This window comes from Thunnus albacares, chromosome 21 (assembly GCF_914725855.1).
Source record: "Thunnus albacares chromosome 21, fThuAlb1.1, whole genome shotgun sequence".
Taxonomy (NCBI): domain Eukaryota; kingdom Metazoa; phylum Chordata; class Actinopteri; order Scombriformes; family Scombridae; genus Thunnus; species Thunnus albacares.
In genome coordinates, this window is record NC_058126.1 from 3,125,750 (window position 1) to 3,142,334 (window position 16,585).

The 16,585-nt window shown below is 40.3% G+C and overlaps 1 protein-coding gene across 3 annotated transcripts in view; it reads left to right on the forward strand.

Moving 5' to 3' along the window:
* The window catches only part of LOC122972222 (sodium channel protein type 4 subunit alpha-like), a 245,265-nt gene that overhangs the window by 140,513 nt on the left and 88,167 nt on the right, over positions 1 to 16,585 (forward strand). For all 3 annotated transcript variants that reach the window (XM_044339139.1, XM_044339140.1, XM_044339141.1), the window contains 3 exons: positions 12,199 to 12,372; positions 15,637 to 15,798; positions 15,894 to 16,088. In XM_044339139.1, coding sequence (XP_044195074.1) covers positions 12,199 to 12,372; positions 15,637 to 15,798; positions 15,894 to 16,088 — 531 coding nt within the window. The remainder of the gene's footprint in view (positions 1 to 12,198; positions 12,373 to 15,636; positions 15,799 to 15,893; positions 16,089 to 16,585) is intronic.

Here is a 16,585-nt window from a genome sequence, read left to right on the forward strand (position 1 = left end):
ATGGATGGAAGGATGGATGGATGGATGGATGGATGGATGGATGGAAGGATGGATGGATGGATGGATGGAAGGATGGATGGATGGATGGAAGGATGGATGGATGGAAGGATGGATGGATGGATGGATGGATGGATGGATGGAAGGATGGAAGGATGGAAGGATGGATGGATGGATGGATGGATGGATGGAAGGATGGAAGGATGGAAGGATGGATGGAAGGATGGATGGATGGATGGAAGGATGGAAGGATGGAAGGATGGATGGATGGATGGATGGATGGATGGAAGGATGGATGGATGGTTGAATGGATGTTTGGATGGATGATGGATGGATGGATGAATGGATGAATGGATGAATGGATGAATGGATGAATGGATGGATGGTTGGATGGACGGACGGACGGACAGACAGATGGATGTTTGGATGGATGGATGGATGTTTGGATGGATGGATGGACGGATGGATGGTTGGATAGATGGATGGATGGATGTTTGGATGGATGGACAGATGGATGGATGGATGTTTGGATGGATGGATGGATGGACGGATGGATGGATGGACTGACTGTTGATTGGTACATAAGAAATTCACATATAAGCTCCTTTAGACCAATTGTAATTAAGTAAAGATTTATTTATAAGGCGTTTTACAAAAGAATCAATATCAACAAAAACAACAAAATAGATTTTAGAAAACAGCAAACATCCGTTTTAGAAAGCGAGGAAATATAAGTTTTATTTGACCTGGATAATCTAAGAGTAATAGTAAAAGTTTTGGTGCAAAGACAGGAAATGTTTGGTAACTGACAGATTAAAATGATTGAAAATAATCCCAATTATCCATAATATAACCACGAAAAACTACTTGTAAATTGATCAGTGAAAAATCTGTCATTTCCTAAACTGTGATGGTACCAGTTCAAATGGCAAAAAATAAGGCAGGAGCATTTAACAAGTGCAGACTGTTATTTTCAATTACAATCTGAAAGCTCTTTCATACATGAGTTAACCATAAATATTAAAACCAGACTTTATTAATTTAGTAAAATGTGCTTTTTCCTATTTGTCGGGGGTCTCGTTTAGTCTTTTCTCCACACATCTTACTAACTTTTTGTGTCAGAACATGAATCTCTTCACCAGAAGCCAGAGTCATAAACACTGCGTACACACAAAAACCATGCATACGCCATAAACTGCTATTTATAAACATAGAATTTACAAACACAATGTATCATATATATCATTCTTTTAATTTACATAGTCAACATGTTATTTTGCTGTTAATATTCTTTTTATTTTATCCTTAGTTGTGACACAGCTTGTAAAGTCGGTTCAGATATGAGCTACAAACTAATTATTGATTACATTTCTGATATATCACTGCTGACGACGGTTTACAGTCCATGTGATGAATTAATGATATAGACGCTATAAAGACCTGAACAGCTGTGTGTAACGACAGCTGTTCTGCTGTCGGAGAACCTCGCTGGTGCAACACAATCTGTGAAACTGCACTTCCTGTACAGACTGGTGATATGAAAACGGCTGATTAAGGGCGCGTCTTTATTCATTTATGGCTAATTGTGGGAGTGAAAATGAGGCTTCTGCACATACAATGACTGAGATTTATTAGAAATATGCATGGTTTTATAAATCTAATGAAAGGAATGCATATATTTCTGTATTATGTCTCTGGCTTTATGCGAACACACAGTTTTAATCATGAGTTTTATGCATGGAGTCCCCTGGTGTTTACCCAGCATCTATGTGTGCAATAAGCAGACTTCAGGCGAGTTGAGGAGGCTGTGAGATTTTGTAAAAGTGACAAGGAACAAGAGTTTTGGAAACAACCCTTAGACCTTTTAAAACGGCCTCAAACCCTTTTTGTCCAATTTTAAAACCCCAGGATTCACCAGGAAAAAAAACTAGACAGCGTTTCCGTTGCTTTTCTGGAACAAAGGAAAGTGTGTCGGTGTGTTTTTTTCTGTCTCTCAGTAGAAAAAGCGAGGTGAATTTCAGTATTAGAACTGACAGAAATGGGTCGGATAGCTTTAAACCACCGTGACTAACTCCAGTGTTTGACCCTGCAGGTGTGCTGACAGTCTGACAGACGCTGATAGGTTGATGCAATATGGTAATTGGTTCACCTGAGGTGCGAAACGCTTGCGGCCAAAATCACCATGTTGATCACACCTGCCCACACACACTAACACACACTAACACACACTAACACACACATTCATACCTGCCCGGCGATGTCAGGTCTCCTCAGCTCAGGCTGCAGGCGGCTGTGTGAGGCAGAGAATGGTAATAACGTTTATAAGTAGAAACAGCGGCTTCGGGTCAGCTCGCAGCAATTGTGTTCAATCAGGGGAAACCGGGCCCAGAGGCGGACCGCTGTGGTAGAGCTAACTGCATCCAGAACTCTCTTATAAACACCCTGAGATCCTAGTTTTCAATATATTACCCATCAGAAAATGTACAGACAAAAGACAAAATCTGTCGCCAATATAGATTCTGACCTTCTAAAAAGAACTCTTTCCTCTTCACTTTTTGGTTAAAATGAGTTTTTTTGTGTAGATTTGAAGTATTTATTGTTTATTTAAGTGTCCTGTATCTTTCAGGAGCCCAGACAGGACAGTGGTTTCTGTCTTAGCTGACAAATATCTCCTATAAATCTCAACAAAACATAAATCTCCATAGTAAAAAGCAAACGCAACATATCAGCTTCGGATTCTTTAATTGGATCTTTTCAGGAAAACCTTTATATTTGCCTCCATTATCAGCAGTAAAGTACCAAATCTGAACTGTTATTCTATTTAAACCTGCATTAACTGATTTTATAGCCGTTAGTTTTCAGCAGAAACCAGAGTTGGCCAAAAAAACAGCTGTTGCTGCTGCTGCCGAGTCGATGACACATCGCTTCCGCTCTTGTTTTTGTATAACAGGCTGCTCAAGCGGCCCACATAGCGACCGGCCCACCAGGATTTCTCCCAGTAACCTCGATGGTCAGTCTGACTCTGGCAGAAACAAGCTGTGAACACAACACTGACACATCATCAGCTTTTAAGTTGATATGTTGAACTTGTTAGCAAACAGCTGCTTATTTCCACATCCAGCAGTTACAACATGATCATCACATTGATAATGTCAATAATTACTTGTGGGGTTCCTCAGGGTTCTATTCTTGATCCTTTGTAGTTTCAATCTGGTTAAAGCTGCTTGAAATGATGTTTTTTTGTCCACTTGTTTTCAGCAGAATAGTCTCTAAACATGACTTCTGTCATATTATCAGCTTATAGAGTAGTTGTGGCTAACATGTTAGCAAACAGTTGCTTATTTCCACATCCAGCAGTTACGGAGCAACATTATCATTCATGTGGAGACGTGTTTCTGTCCACCTGGTGAATGTGAGTCCAATATTCACTCTCTTTTAGCTTCTGTTTTTACTCTCTACCAACTCCTGAGGGAAATATCTGGCTCTTTAGCTGCTAAATGCTCCACTATGTTCACCAGCTAGTCTACAGCTAACTGTGTCTGTTTGCCATTTTGGTGCTGAGCAGGTAGTGTACAGCGGCTTTTTACAGCTTTTTTCTCTGAAAACGACACTATGAGAGTGCTGAGAGTGAACCAGAACAGTAAAGAGCGCATACTTTTGCAACATAAACAGTCCAAACTTCTCCAAATCAATTTAGAGCAGTTCAGGTGTCAGATGAAGGCTGAGTCATGTCACCAGGATCCGATTGCAGTCTGGAGTTGTTAAGTTCTTTGTCGGATAAAACCTCTAATCCTCACAGATGTTTACATAGCATTTAGCTCGCCTTGTGTTTGTGTGTGTTTGTGTGTGTGTGTGTGTATGTGTTATGTAAGGTTGTGTGTAGAGGATCATGTCAGGACATTACTGTGCTGACAGAATCGATGTCAGCTAATGCTTTCTGTGTTTGTTGTTGTCGTTTGCTGTGTGCTCTTCGGCTTTTCTCTCTGGGTATATCAATATTTCCATATGTGTAAAGATCTAAAGGATGTATACGATCTAATGGAGGCTTTTATCCACAGTGCACATGTCCGGAGTGTACTTTACTGCCTCTGATAGTGGATGTACACAACATTGGTCGACTGAAACGAGTTTTGTTGGCTGATTTTGGTTGAAATATATTTGTGTTAAAGCTCCTGATTGCTCGTCGGCCCTCTATACATTTAAATGAAATCACAAGGATGGACAAACACATTAATAAAACAGAAATTAGACAATACAATATATATTTACAATGTGCAGGCTCAGAGAAGGAGACGTTGCACATTATTCCATGAGATTGCTGCACTAAAAGCAAAGGCAGTCTTTATAGGGTCCAGTTGGAAGGTTTACCTTAGAAGATCTTAATTTACCACCTAAACCACACTGATGAAACTCTGCATCCATCATCAAATGGATCACAAACATCTGCTATGTGAATTCAAAGTTCTGTGTCTTCTTTTGAGGAAACTGATCAGTACCTCAAAGGCAAAAGAAAGAGTCCTAAACTTTACTGGAACAGAGCTTGACATCTTGATGTCTGGACACAAGGACCAGAAGGCTCAACTGTCCTAACAGCCCATATTTCAGCAGTACACCCGACAAGATCCCCCAAATCTCAATAAAGCACCTGGACCCCTCCAGTATCCTTCCAGTAACCAGGACAGAAAACATACTGCTCCTCCTGGATATGAGTTTTGACACCCTGGCTGCATCATATGATACACTGATAACTGGAGCAAAACCTCTGGTCCACTTTCTTAAAAAATGGGAACCACCATCCTGGTCTGCCAGCTCATATAGGGACTATCCCTGACATCCATCTGTGATACTGACCCAACAACATCCAGAGCCTCCAGCATCTCTTCTCACTGTACAACTTTGTAAAGCAGCACTTAACCAATTTAACATATAAAGGGCACATTACTATTCATGGAGAGTACGAGGAGGCAGACTGTGAAAACTGTTGGAAAATGTCATCCAGGAGGTTTTTTTTTTACAGAGAGGCTGCATCACAAACAGGCCCATGGAATGATGCTGTTGGATGCATGATGGGAAATGTGCGTCACCCATACGATGTACTAAAAGTCAGGATAAGTTCTTTTTAAAAATCCGTCTGTTGTGAGTCCTCCAATTTATTGAAACGCCTCTCCGTCCTGAGTCATCTGACAGTTTGCCAACAGAAAGCCGTCTCTCCACGGCGTCCTTGAACTTGTCCCGCATTTGTGAATTTGGCTTTTTATGTGACCACAGAAGCTTCTGGTCTCCCTGATACGTGTCCTCTGATTCAGGACTACTGCAGGCTAACCAAACCTGAAAGGCCTCATCTGTCCGTTCGTTCACCAGCGCTGTCTTTTGTCTTCTCCCAACAGTCTGAACTATGAACTTTAGGTCCTTGCTTGACAGTTTATGAATGACTTGGATAAGAAGTATTTCCTCGCCTCCAGTTTTCCTTCCAGTCTTGAACGTATATTAATGAAAAATGAGCCTTAAAGTCATGAAGCTTTTTGTGGAGGAAGAGACGGAAAGAGGAAACTCTCAGTGCAGGTGTGTGCTTGTTTCTGTGACTCTTGATAAAGGTATAAAGGTGCACACACACACACACACACACACACACTGAGTCATCTGCTGTTACTGTTATCTAATGCTGGGAAATACTAAACTTTAGCATTTTCAATTATTTTCGGGGGATATTTCCAGCAGCCTGTGAATGAATGAACAAAGAATTATTTATTTATTCACTGATTATGAGTTCAAAACATTAGTTTTTTCATAATTTGTTGCTGCTATGAAAAAAGTGAGTGTTTTAAAAGGATAAGGCTGCTGATTGTCTATATTTTCTTATTGTCTTATTCCTCTGTGCCATAGACCTCAGTTATTGTTCCAAAAACTATTATATTTACTGGCTTATTGTGCTACGTATCACAACCTCAACACTGGAAATGTCTCATTTTACTCACATTTAATACTTGTTAGTAGATCAGTTCATTGTTGGTTTGGCTCTGCACATGAGATTTGTTGACAATAAGAATAATATTGATGAAATCTAGAATCAAACGAGCAATTTATCATGAAATCAAACTGCATTCTTTGTGTCTGGCTGTTCTGAGCAGTCTAAACGCGCCAGTCAGTGTGTGTGTGTGTGTGTGTGTGTGTGTGTGTGTGTGCGTGTGTGCGTGTTGGTGCTTACTCATTACATCTGCCTGGTTGTGACAAAAATAATCACGTGTCACTCACACACACTCACACACACACACACACACAGAGTGCGTGTCATCCTCACTCTGCTGATGTTACTGTTATTAGTGAGTGCTGATGTCGACATCCCCTGTGTTTGAGCCACACACACACACACACACACAGACACACACACACACACACACACATGCTGGTCAGAGTAGCTTTTCATCCCTCAGTCAGTGAATCAGAGACTTTGCCTCTGCAGAAACACACACACAGTCCTCAAAGCTGAACACAGTTTCTGAGCTTGAAACAAGTCCGTCTGGATTTCAAACACACAATCATCATGATTAACGCTGCGTTCAGAACAAAAGCAAACCAAATTTTTGCGTTGCTTTACTCACATGAGTTTGACTATGGGGTCATTTGTGTTTATTCGCCAAACAGCTGAAATATAGTACTGTACGTTAGCTGTAAGCTAGCTAGCAACAACAGGCGTGTGTGTTCAGCTTCTTACTGGACTCACCAGTTTCTTTCTGTTATTTCGCTCCAGTCTCTCTCCTCTCTGCACATTCATGAAGCTCCGCAATACCTGCAAATTTTTCACTGAAGTTGAAACATTGTCAACTGACGAGGATGTGAATTCACATCTATTCGCGTCTTTGCATTGACTTTATATGTCGCACCGCATGAAAAATTCACTTTGTGTTTGGTCTGAACCATAGACTGTAGAAAAACATGGATGTAGTTACCGTGACGTCACCCGTTGTTTTCTGAAGAACTCCCAGCCAATCAAAAATGGGCAAAGAGGCAGGGCCGAATGGCTGAAACAAGCCACCTAGCGGCTGGCGGACCTGTCACTCAAAGCAGCCATGTCCTTCATTATGCAGAACTTTACAGTCATGAAAGATGAACTTAGCTACAGAGACCTAAACCGTTGTTTGTACCAGACTATAAACATGTTTATTTCTGCTGTAAAGTTGGACATTTTAACATGGAGGTCTATGGGGATTGACTCGCTTTTGGAGCCTCAAGTGGCCATTCAAGGAACTGCAGTTTTTGGCACTTCCACATTGGCTTCATTTTTTAGCCCCGGAGGTTGACGCCTGGTCTGAACACACCATAAGGGTCTTTAAGTAGACCTGAACCCTTGAAAACAGCAAGGATCCAGATCTGGAGTCCACACTTCCTGCTCCTGCACTGTTTTGGATCAGGTCCATCTTTAAATTACGTTACGTTTGTGTCAAACAAACAGGACAAATATCTGATAACATGAATGACACCTGCTGCATCTTCAGGAGGTGATCAGAGTTCAGGGTCTGAAGCATTTCTGATGTCTCGTGTTTTTGGAGGAGTACAACGATCAGCCTGAACAACTGAAAACCGTTCAACTCCGAGTGGATGAATGTTCAACATCACTGCAGCTTTTTGGGAAACATAACATACCTGCAAAGAAGAACAGTCATCAGAAACATGAAGGAAAGACGGTTTTTAATTATTGTTGCTGACTAACAGGAAGTGTTTGACTTCACAAAGCGCTCCGAGGAACCCAAGAGGGACACTTAGAGCTTCAGACAAGGGTTCTGCTATTATGAAGGCTTGAATGTAGCTGCTGGATGTTAGTTAGCATGTGTAGCTCAACTGTGATTAACAATATTAAGATGAATTTTAACACAAAAAACACCTCAGTGTGATCATGATGCGTTGTGAAAGCAGCACGTTAGCAGCTGCAGCTTCAGTCCTCCATCTGCGTCTGCACATGATGCGTTCAGGCACCGGTAAAGAGTGTAGGTCACCTGCATTTTAGCAGCATTCAGACCCCAAAATACAGTTATATGTATAAAACAGAAGAAAATACTAAACGCGACACATCTGAAACACCTCCAGGTGAGACGAACTATTAATGTCTAATCAAAACACAGAATATTTCTTACAAAAATGACCAGAAACTCACTTTTTAAAATAAATTTCATATGTTGCATGTTACTCACCATCTACATCGTTTACCTCCCTCTGTTTCTCCTGTTATATCTCTAATAACACCATAAAATTCCCCCAAAATACTTTAAAAAATTATTAATATATTATAATGAAACCTACAAATTATTTTACAGTTGTGTTTACTTTTTATTTCTAATATTTCAAATATAATATAATCCAACATTCACCTACACAATTTAAACATTCAAAATAAAAATGATAAAACATTTTGTCATATATTAAAATAAACATAAGTAAATATATATAATATGTATTTATATAAGAAGAGGAATATAATAAAGTGAGCTGTATATCTGTGTGATGTTTCCCTCGGCGTGCTGTCGGAGGCTGCAGGCTGTTGCTGATATTTGACAGCTGAACTGTGTTTAACTTCATTAACGTCACTCTGCCTGACGTCAACACACTGTTACACACACACACACACACACACACACACACTCTGCGCTGATCAGTAACGCAACGCTACGCCAGTCTGACCTAAAACACTGCTACAGTATAAAGAATCAAACCAGCAACCAGCCTCTCGGATTCTTACAGGATGATTCATTTCACATTTCCCTCTTCAGCTCTGATGGGTTTTTTTGTCCTGAGAGAGCCTCCTTCATCGATACTTCACACACACACACACACACACACACACACACACTTTATCAGTGTATGTGTGTGTGAGTAAGTGAGAGAAAGAGAGGCTCTCCTGATGTCAGTAATAATAACAGCGTGATTGTTGAGTAGCTAATCAATGCACTACAGAGTTAATGAGCCCATATAAGAGGATCATCTGTGTGTGTGTGTGTGTGTGTATATATATAGAGATATAAGTGTGTGTGTGTGGGGAGGGGGTTTTGACAGGGAGAGGTAACCCCAGAAAGAGCCACACACACACACACACACACACACACACACACACGCAAGCAGTGGAAAACACACATAAACAAACACACACACACGGGCTGAGAAACGACAAACACAGACAAACACACGTGTGTCACGTAGCCGGTGTCACATCGAGGATCCCCTCAGTCTGGAACAACAAGCAGGGAAAGTGGCTGCTGCTGCTGGAAGGACACACACACACACACACACACACACACACACACACATAAACACACACACACACACACATAAACACACACACACACACATAAACACACAGTTGCACACACACACACACACACACACACACACACGTGATGTAAAGCAGAGCGAGGCAAACCCCAGACAAGCTGAGGTCTGCAGAGAGAGAAGCTTAAAAGATCAAACCACAAGAGCAAAGAGCCAAGAAAACTATTTAAAATTAGTTAGTTTTTTTTTTAATTACTAAATCCTCATTTTGCAAACTTAAAATTAAAGTTTCTTCAACTCTGAACCTGCTTGTTCCTTCAGCTGGATGTTGTTCTTCTTCTTCTCTGTGCAGAGTTTGTTTTCATTCATCTGCTGAAGGAGGAAAGTTTCTCTGAAATCATCTTAAATCTCATTTTAACGCGTGAAGCTACCAGCAGGGTTTGTGACATCACAGCTGGTTTGGAGCCAATCGTGATCCAGTATGAAACTGTCACAAGTGTGATGTGGAAACTTGAAGCCTCCAGAGCAGTGAAGTACTTGTAGAGCTGCAACTAATGATTATTATTGTGATCAATGATCTTTTACTCTATAAAAAGTGAAAAAGATAACATTTAAAAGTGTTGTTTTATTTGACCAAAAGGTCCAAAACCCCAAAAATATTCAATTTATTTTCATGTATGACAAACAGAAGCATCAACAGTCACATTTCACAGTGACTTTTTGGCATTTTTGCTGAAAAAATGGCTTAAATGATTAATGAAAACAGTAAAACAATTTGAGACTAAAGCACACAACAAATCTGACATTTGAAAGACAACCAAAAATAGAATTTTAAAACATGAATACAATAAAAATAAATGATTAAAATATAATAAATAATGGCCATAAAACATTCAAATCAAAAGTCAGAGTGAAGAGGTTTAAAGTTTAAAGATATCAACACTTCCAGCTGCTCTCAGGTCTTCAGGTCGACTGTTCAACGACTCCAACGGAGCATAAAGACTGAAAACTGCCTGATCAAAAGTATACTGACACAGCTAAACTCTGCTAACATGGCAGATATCGTTATCAAATAACATTAAACTTAATGAAATATTGAAACAATAGTCCGACTGGAGCCAACTGTCAATCACAGCTGTCAATCAACACCCACACAGCAGACAAAAAGCTGCTATAAGTCTTCAAATCTTATTAGCGGAGCAATAATTTCCTAAATGATCACCAGCACACTTATTAGAGGGTCTGAATTTAGAGATTGAGACCAGAATGACTCGTTGAAAACCATGTTTGACTCAGTATTTCTGGAGAGAAGTTGAGGCTTTGTGACTGGTAGTCAGTTGGAGCAGCTAACAGCCGTCTGTAACACTTAAAGCTGCTTCAGACTCAAGACGTGAAGCTGCTGCTCGATCAAAAATAGAGAAACTTCATCAAGAAGCTTTGTAGTGATTTTCCAAAAAAACAGATAAATATAGATAATAATGTGTATAGTTGATAGTGATGCGTTACCAGAGAACATACATCACATGTAGACACACTACTGTATGCTGAATGAGGCTAGCTTCAATGCTAACAGTGGATGCTAATGTTAGCGTAGCAGCTCAGTGTGCTGGAACATCCCTTTGTTGTTTTATTCAGCAGCTGAACGTTCGTTGGCTTTCAAGGAACTTGTGTTATAGGAGGTGACACGAGTGTGTGTGTGTGTGTGTGTGTGTGTGTGTGTGTGTGTGTGTGTGTGTGTGTGTGTGTGTGTGTGTGTGTGTGAACCTAACCCAGTCTGAAATGTCCGACCCTTTGGCTAACTCTTCCCTTCATCTAGCTTTTGTAAATCTGTGTGTGTTTAGGTTTGTGTGTCAGTGTGTGTCCGTACCTGTATGTGTCTACATTTTAATATAGTCTCTGTGTTTTTTTCTTACATTCCTCAAGAGTAAAAATGATCTTTTTATGTTTTACATGGTGCTGCGGTGGTGTAATATCAGTTTGCTTGTTTTTACTTTGTGTAAATTAGAGGTCCAGTTAGAGAAAATGTCTTGAAGCAAAGGTCCAGAAGATCATAACGTCTATAACTCTTTAGTGTGATATATATTTAAGTAGCCTCGTAGTTTTATCAACACCTGACTGTCAAATCAAATGGATTCAGTACAATTCAAAAACTTTTTGACAATATTTCTTGTTAACATAGAACTGAACATATATGTATGACTGCTGATATGTTTAATGTAATAATAATAATCTCGTCTACTAAATAAAACAGGGCTGCATTTGAAAATAAGAGGAAATAAATCAAATGTTCAAATAAAGTGCTTAACTTCAGAAAAATCAAATAAAGGGAGGAAAAGCTTTTCTGTTTCACATCTTGACTTTCTCTCCTTTTCTCCGTCTACCGTAAAGACTATAAAAGCTGCGCCAGTTAAAATAGAAGCTCCCCGTCAGGTTTTAAATCATAACCTTCTGTCTTGGCTGTAGGTCCGGGGGTCCGTATGGGACAGCTTAGTGACCTCTGCAATAGACTGTTAATGATTTATTCATATCTTCAATGTTATTTTACATCATAGATGAAATGTATGAAGAGAAACAGGATGGTTATAAACAGAACACTTGATAGTTTCACATCGACTTTACACCAAACTGGGCCTCACGCAGGAAAGCAAACAGATTCACTCTGAAGTGATTTATTAACTTTTGTGACATTCATCAGTTTTCTCGAGTCAGACCTGCTGCACGAGTCACTTGTTCGACTGAACATCACGTCTCAATCTGAATGAATGTGGAGGATTTAGGAGGATCACTGTTTTAGCAGCACGCTCAGCATCATTTTAGAAGTTTTGAACACAATAAAAACAACCGTATGCTTCAAATATGTCAAATAAAAACTTGTGTGTGACTTCTAACCTTTTCTTTTCTTTATTATTTGTCGTGTTTGATGTCTGTCTGTCTGTCTGTCAGGTGTTCTCGGGGATCTTCACAGCAGAGATGGTGTTGAAGATCATCGCTCTGGATCCGTATTATTACTTCCAGACCGGCTGGAACATCTTCGACAGCATCATCGTCTGCCTCAGCCTCATGGAGCTCGGCCTGTCCGATGTGGAGGGACTCAGCGTGTTACGCTCCTTCAGACTGGTAACACACTCAGATTACACCTAAAACACAACATAAACACAGTATATTCACCTTTACATACAGATATGCAGACTGAAGTCATTTAAAGATGCATTAATTAAGATTTTAGACATTTACTAAAGATCAAATGAATATCTGATTAACTTGGTATCACTCTCGGCTATTCTGTTGTTATTCTGGTCCTGTGTTGTCAAAGTACAGTCCGTAACTCCGCCCCGCCGCCATCTAACAGAGGTTATAAAGTGGCGTGATTCAAACAGCAGGCATCCGTTGCTCTTCAGCCAGCGATGGATGATCCTGCAGCCGCTAGCAGGCAGACTGAAGAGAGCAGGACAGAGAAAGAGCTAAAACAAGGAGAAACACAGGTTTGACATTTGGGAGATGAAGAGCATTAAAAGATGCCGAAGGACTGAAACTGGCGTCCTCTGCTTCTCCTTCCTCTCAGCTGGAAGGACCCTCGCTGACCTCACTCTGACTCTTCATCTGTTCTACATGTTTCCACAAATACTCAGTTTATTTCCATAACTGTTGCCTTCTTAATACCACCTTTGCTAAATTAGCTGAACTGCTAACGTAACTGTTATTATTTGTAATAGATATGACAAACGTATCATAAATACTAAAACATAATTGGCTAAACTGTAAACTGGGTCACTTGACATGTTGATGAGGAGATGCTGCAGCGGCATCCGTAGTTGGTGAGGAGAGCCCTACGCCGCCTCTGATTGGCCGGTACTCGTCATCTTTGTCGCCTTCATTGGTTAGGTTCAGGCATGAGGAGTGAGATGGTTGAGGTTAAGGTAAGAATATCAGGGTCAGAGCCAATCAGAGGAGGCTCACTTATATCCTCTAGTGGCTGGAAAAAGTTACTTATAGTCTCTTTAAAGTCATAAAAAACAAGCAAATTTAAAACAACAAAGCAATCTGCAGAGTTTTTGCAACATTAGTCCCTGAAAAACTTAAAAAGTTGGTAAAACCAGATTGAGCCAATTTGCACACGTGTGACTTAATTGCATAATTACTCGCATATCAAAATGTGTGTTAAGAGACATTTTCTGGTCCCTTATCTTAAGTTGGTAAAGTCTTAAAGGTCTTAAACGCTGCCTGATCTTAACCCATAAGACCAACCCTTTCAATGTTCTGGAAAATTCCTTATAACTGAACATCCTGGTGCAGTCATGTGACCATGTGTGAATCTGTGTACCCATGACATCACTTCCAAAATGGCGGCGGTGTGCCTGGTCAGAACTAGCTAATTAATTAAAAAGCTTGTTTTTTTGTTACTAAAGGTCGGTTTGCTTTAATAAGACGTCCTGTATTACATTGAACCTGTTCTGACCACATTTCCTGAACAAATTGAAATAAAACAAGTTAAATATCATTATGACATATATGTGACATAACAGAGAATTTCAAAATAAAATTCAGAAATGTGTTCCTTGTGGTCCATTTGGTCTGTTTTATATTCCCCATAATTTTCCTTTAAGGAGAAATGGGTCCAGGTTCTTATGGGTTAAGAAAAAATCACGTAAGGACCCTTTATTTCCACTGTGAGGCTTTCAAGTTCGAGTTGAGCGATGAAAGTTGTCAAATAATCAGACGGTTCATAAGAGGAGAGGAAAAGTGTCACAGTGTGCAGGAGACGTGATGATTGGCTGTTGATGATGAGCGAAAGTCGAGGACGAACAAGACGAAGACGTCGGCGACATCATCGACCCCCGAAAGACACACACACACACACACACATACACACACACACACACACACACACACACACATACACACACATACACACACACACACACACACACACACACACACACACATACAGTGATGAAAACACACAACAAATCCTTGAAGCCTGTCTGCGTCTGTCGCTGTCGATCTGTCAACGTGTCACTCTGGGTGTTGTCAAGTTCTGTCAGCGGCAAACACACACACACACACACACACACACACACACACACACACACTAATAAACACACACACACACGTTTATGATTCTTTCTGTTTGGTTTCTTTTGTCCTTTTTCATTTGTCTGATTTTTCTTCTTCGTCTTTCCTTCCTTGTTTTCTGTTCTTACTGTACGTCTCTGCTTTCTTCTTCTTCTTCTTCTTCTTCTTTTCTTGTTGTATAAACAACATTTCATCTTTCCGCCACAAATAAGAGACACCTGAAGAGTCAACGGGAGCCAGAAGATGCTATAAACAAACAAAACATAAAACATAAAGCTCCATCTGTTCTGCTCTGTCAATAATCTACAGATTAAAATTAACTAAAAATATGATTTACACTCAATATTTTAAAGTAGAAACAATTTAACTCTGTTCATCTGACTGAAACTGAAACAGATTTTGACTTGATTGGAGAAAATTTTTTTTAAAAATCCTGAAATGTCACAAAAACGTTTGTACGCTGGAAAAGTTGGTGTATCTATAAAAGAAACATAAACAGATTTGAGAACTCCAGCTACACTTTGACAACACGGTTGACCGACATGTTTCGGCTCGTGGCCTTCATCATAAAACACATTACAAACAACATTTAAATAAAGTAAGTCGGGTATGAAAAACATCCAGACACATATCAGCCAACAGGGCGTCTACAGAGACGGGTTGGATATGTGGTCATGTGACTTCAGGCCGATCGTTGTCCAGGAAGGGACATGAATGACGCCATATTTGGTCCATTGACTAGAAAGGTGCAACTAGGAGGTGGTACTTACATTAGAAACACTTTGATTAGGATAACAATAATAACAATAATAACAATAATAACAATAATAATAATAATAATAATAGTAGTAATAGTAAAGATAAAAGGCTTTATAAAGTGCTGTGTATAGAGAGAGCGGAAAGATGCATAATACAACAATCCATCATAAAAAAATATATCATGAATCATGTGACTTAAACGTCACCGAAGAGCTGAAAACATCAGATGTGTGTGGAGCGATGATGAGGAGACCGTAACCTTCCTCACATCAATACATGAAACTAACAGAAACGTCATATTTCCATCATGTTTTACATCGTTTGAGCTCTTTTAATGACGTCATCTCGTTGTGTCTTCTTCTGTGACGGTTTAATGGCACCAATGAATGAATGGAAACGCTCAATAATTTGAATTCTTTTGACGATATTCTAGAAATTCTGTTAAAATTTGTGCAGAATTTGGACGGAAACCTCACTGATGTTGCTCAAGAACAGTTTATCAGAAATAATGTTTTAATTCTGTAATTCTCTCTCTCTCTTTCCTTCCAGCTGCGTGTTTTCAAGCTCGCTCGCTCGTGGCCGACCCTCAACACCCTGATCAAGATCATCGGGAACTCCATGGGCGCCCTGGGCAACCTGACGCTCGTCCTCGCCATCATCGTCTTCATCTTCGCCGTGGTCGGCATGCAGCTGTTTGGAAAGAACTACCAGGTCTGACCTCTGACCCCGGCGGCGGCTTCATTATTCGGATGTATAGATGCAGGTTAATCACACCTTCTTTCCCTCCTCTTCCTCCCTCCCTTCAGGACTGCGTGTGTAAGATCTCGAAGGACTGCACTCTTCCTCGCTGGCACATGAAGGACTTCTTCCACTCCTTCCTCATCGTCTTCAGGGTGCTGTGCGGCGAGTGGATAGAGACCATGTGGGACTGCATGGAGGTGGCGGGTCAGCCCCTCTGCATCCTCGTCTTCATGCTGGTCATGGTCATCGGAAACCTGGTGGTGAGTCACCCTTTGACCTCTGACCCCTGCAGGGACTGTTGTGTTTGCTGAACAATTGTTGGCTAAATTCTGGACGTTTATAGTTTGAGTGAACTGCTGTTAACCTGATGACAGGTGACCTTTAACATCTGACCTTCTGGACATGTGACAGTGACGAGCAGCAGCTGTTTTTAACCCTGAATGAAGAAGAGTGTTCTTGTCATGTCATGTTTCTTAGATATCTTTCAACGTCTTTTTAGTGCCAAAGTTCCTCTTTTTGTTACTATGCTTCCACCTGCAGCTCAACAGGGAAACACAAAGACTGTAAATGTGTCAGATATCCACTTGATATGACTAACTCAGACTGATGAAGCCTCATAAAAGCTTCACACAGACTTTTAAATGACTGTGTGGACACACTGTGGATTTTATCCTCCATCACTTCCATTGAAAGCACATTTGAAGGATCTTTTATTATCCAGTATGAACAGGAGGAATGATTACAGCGAGGCCAGTTT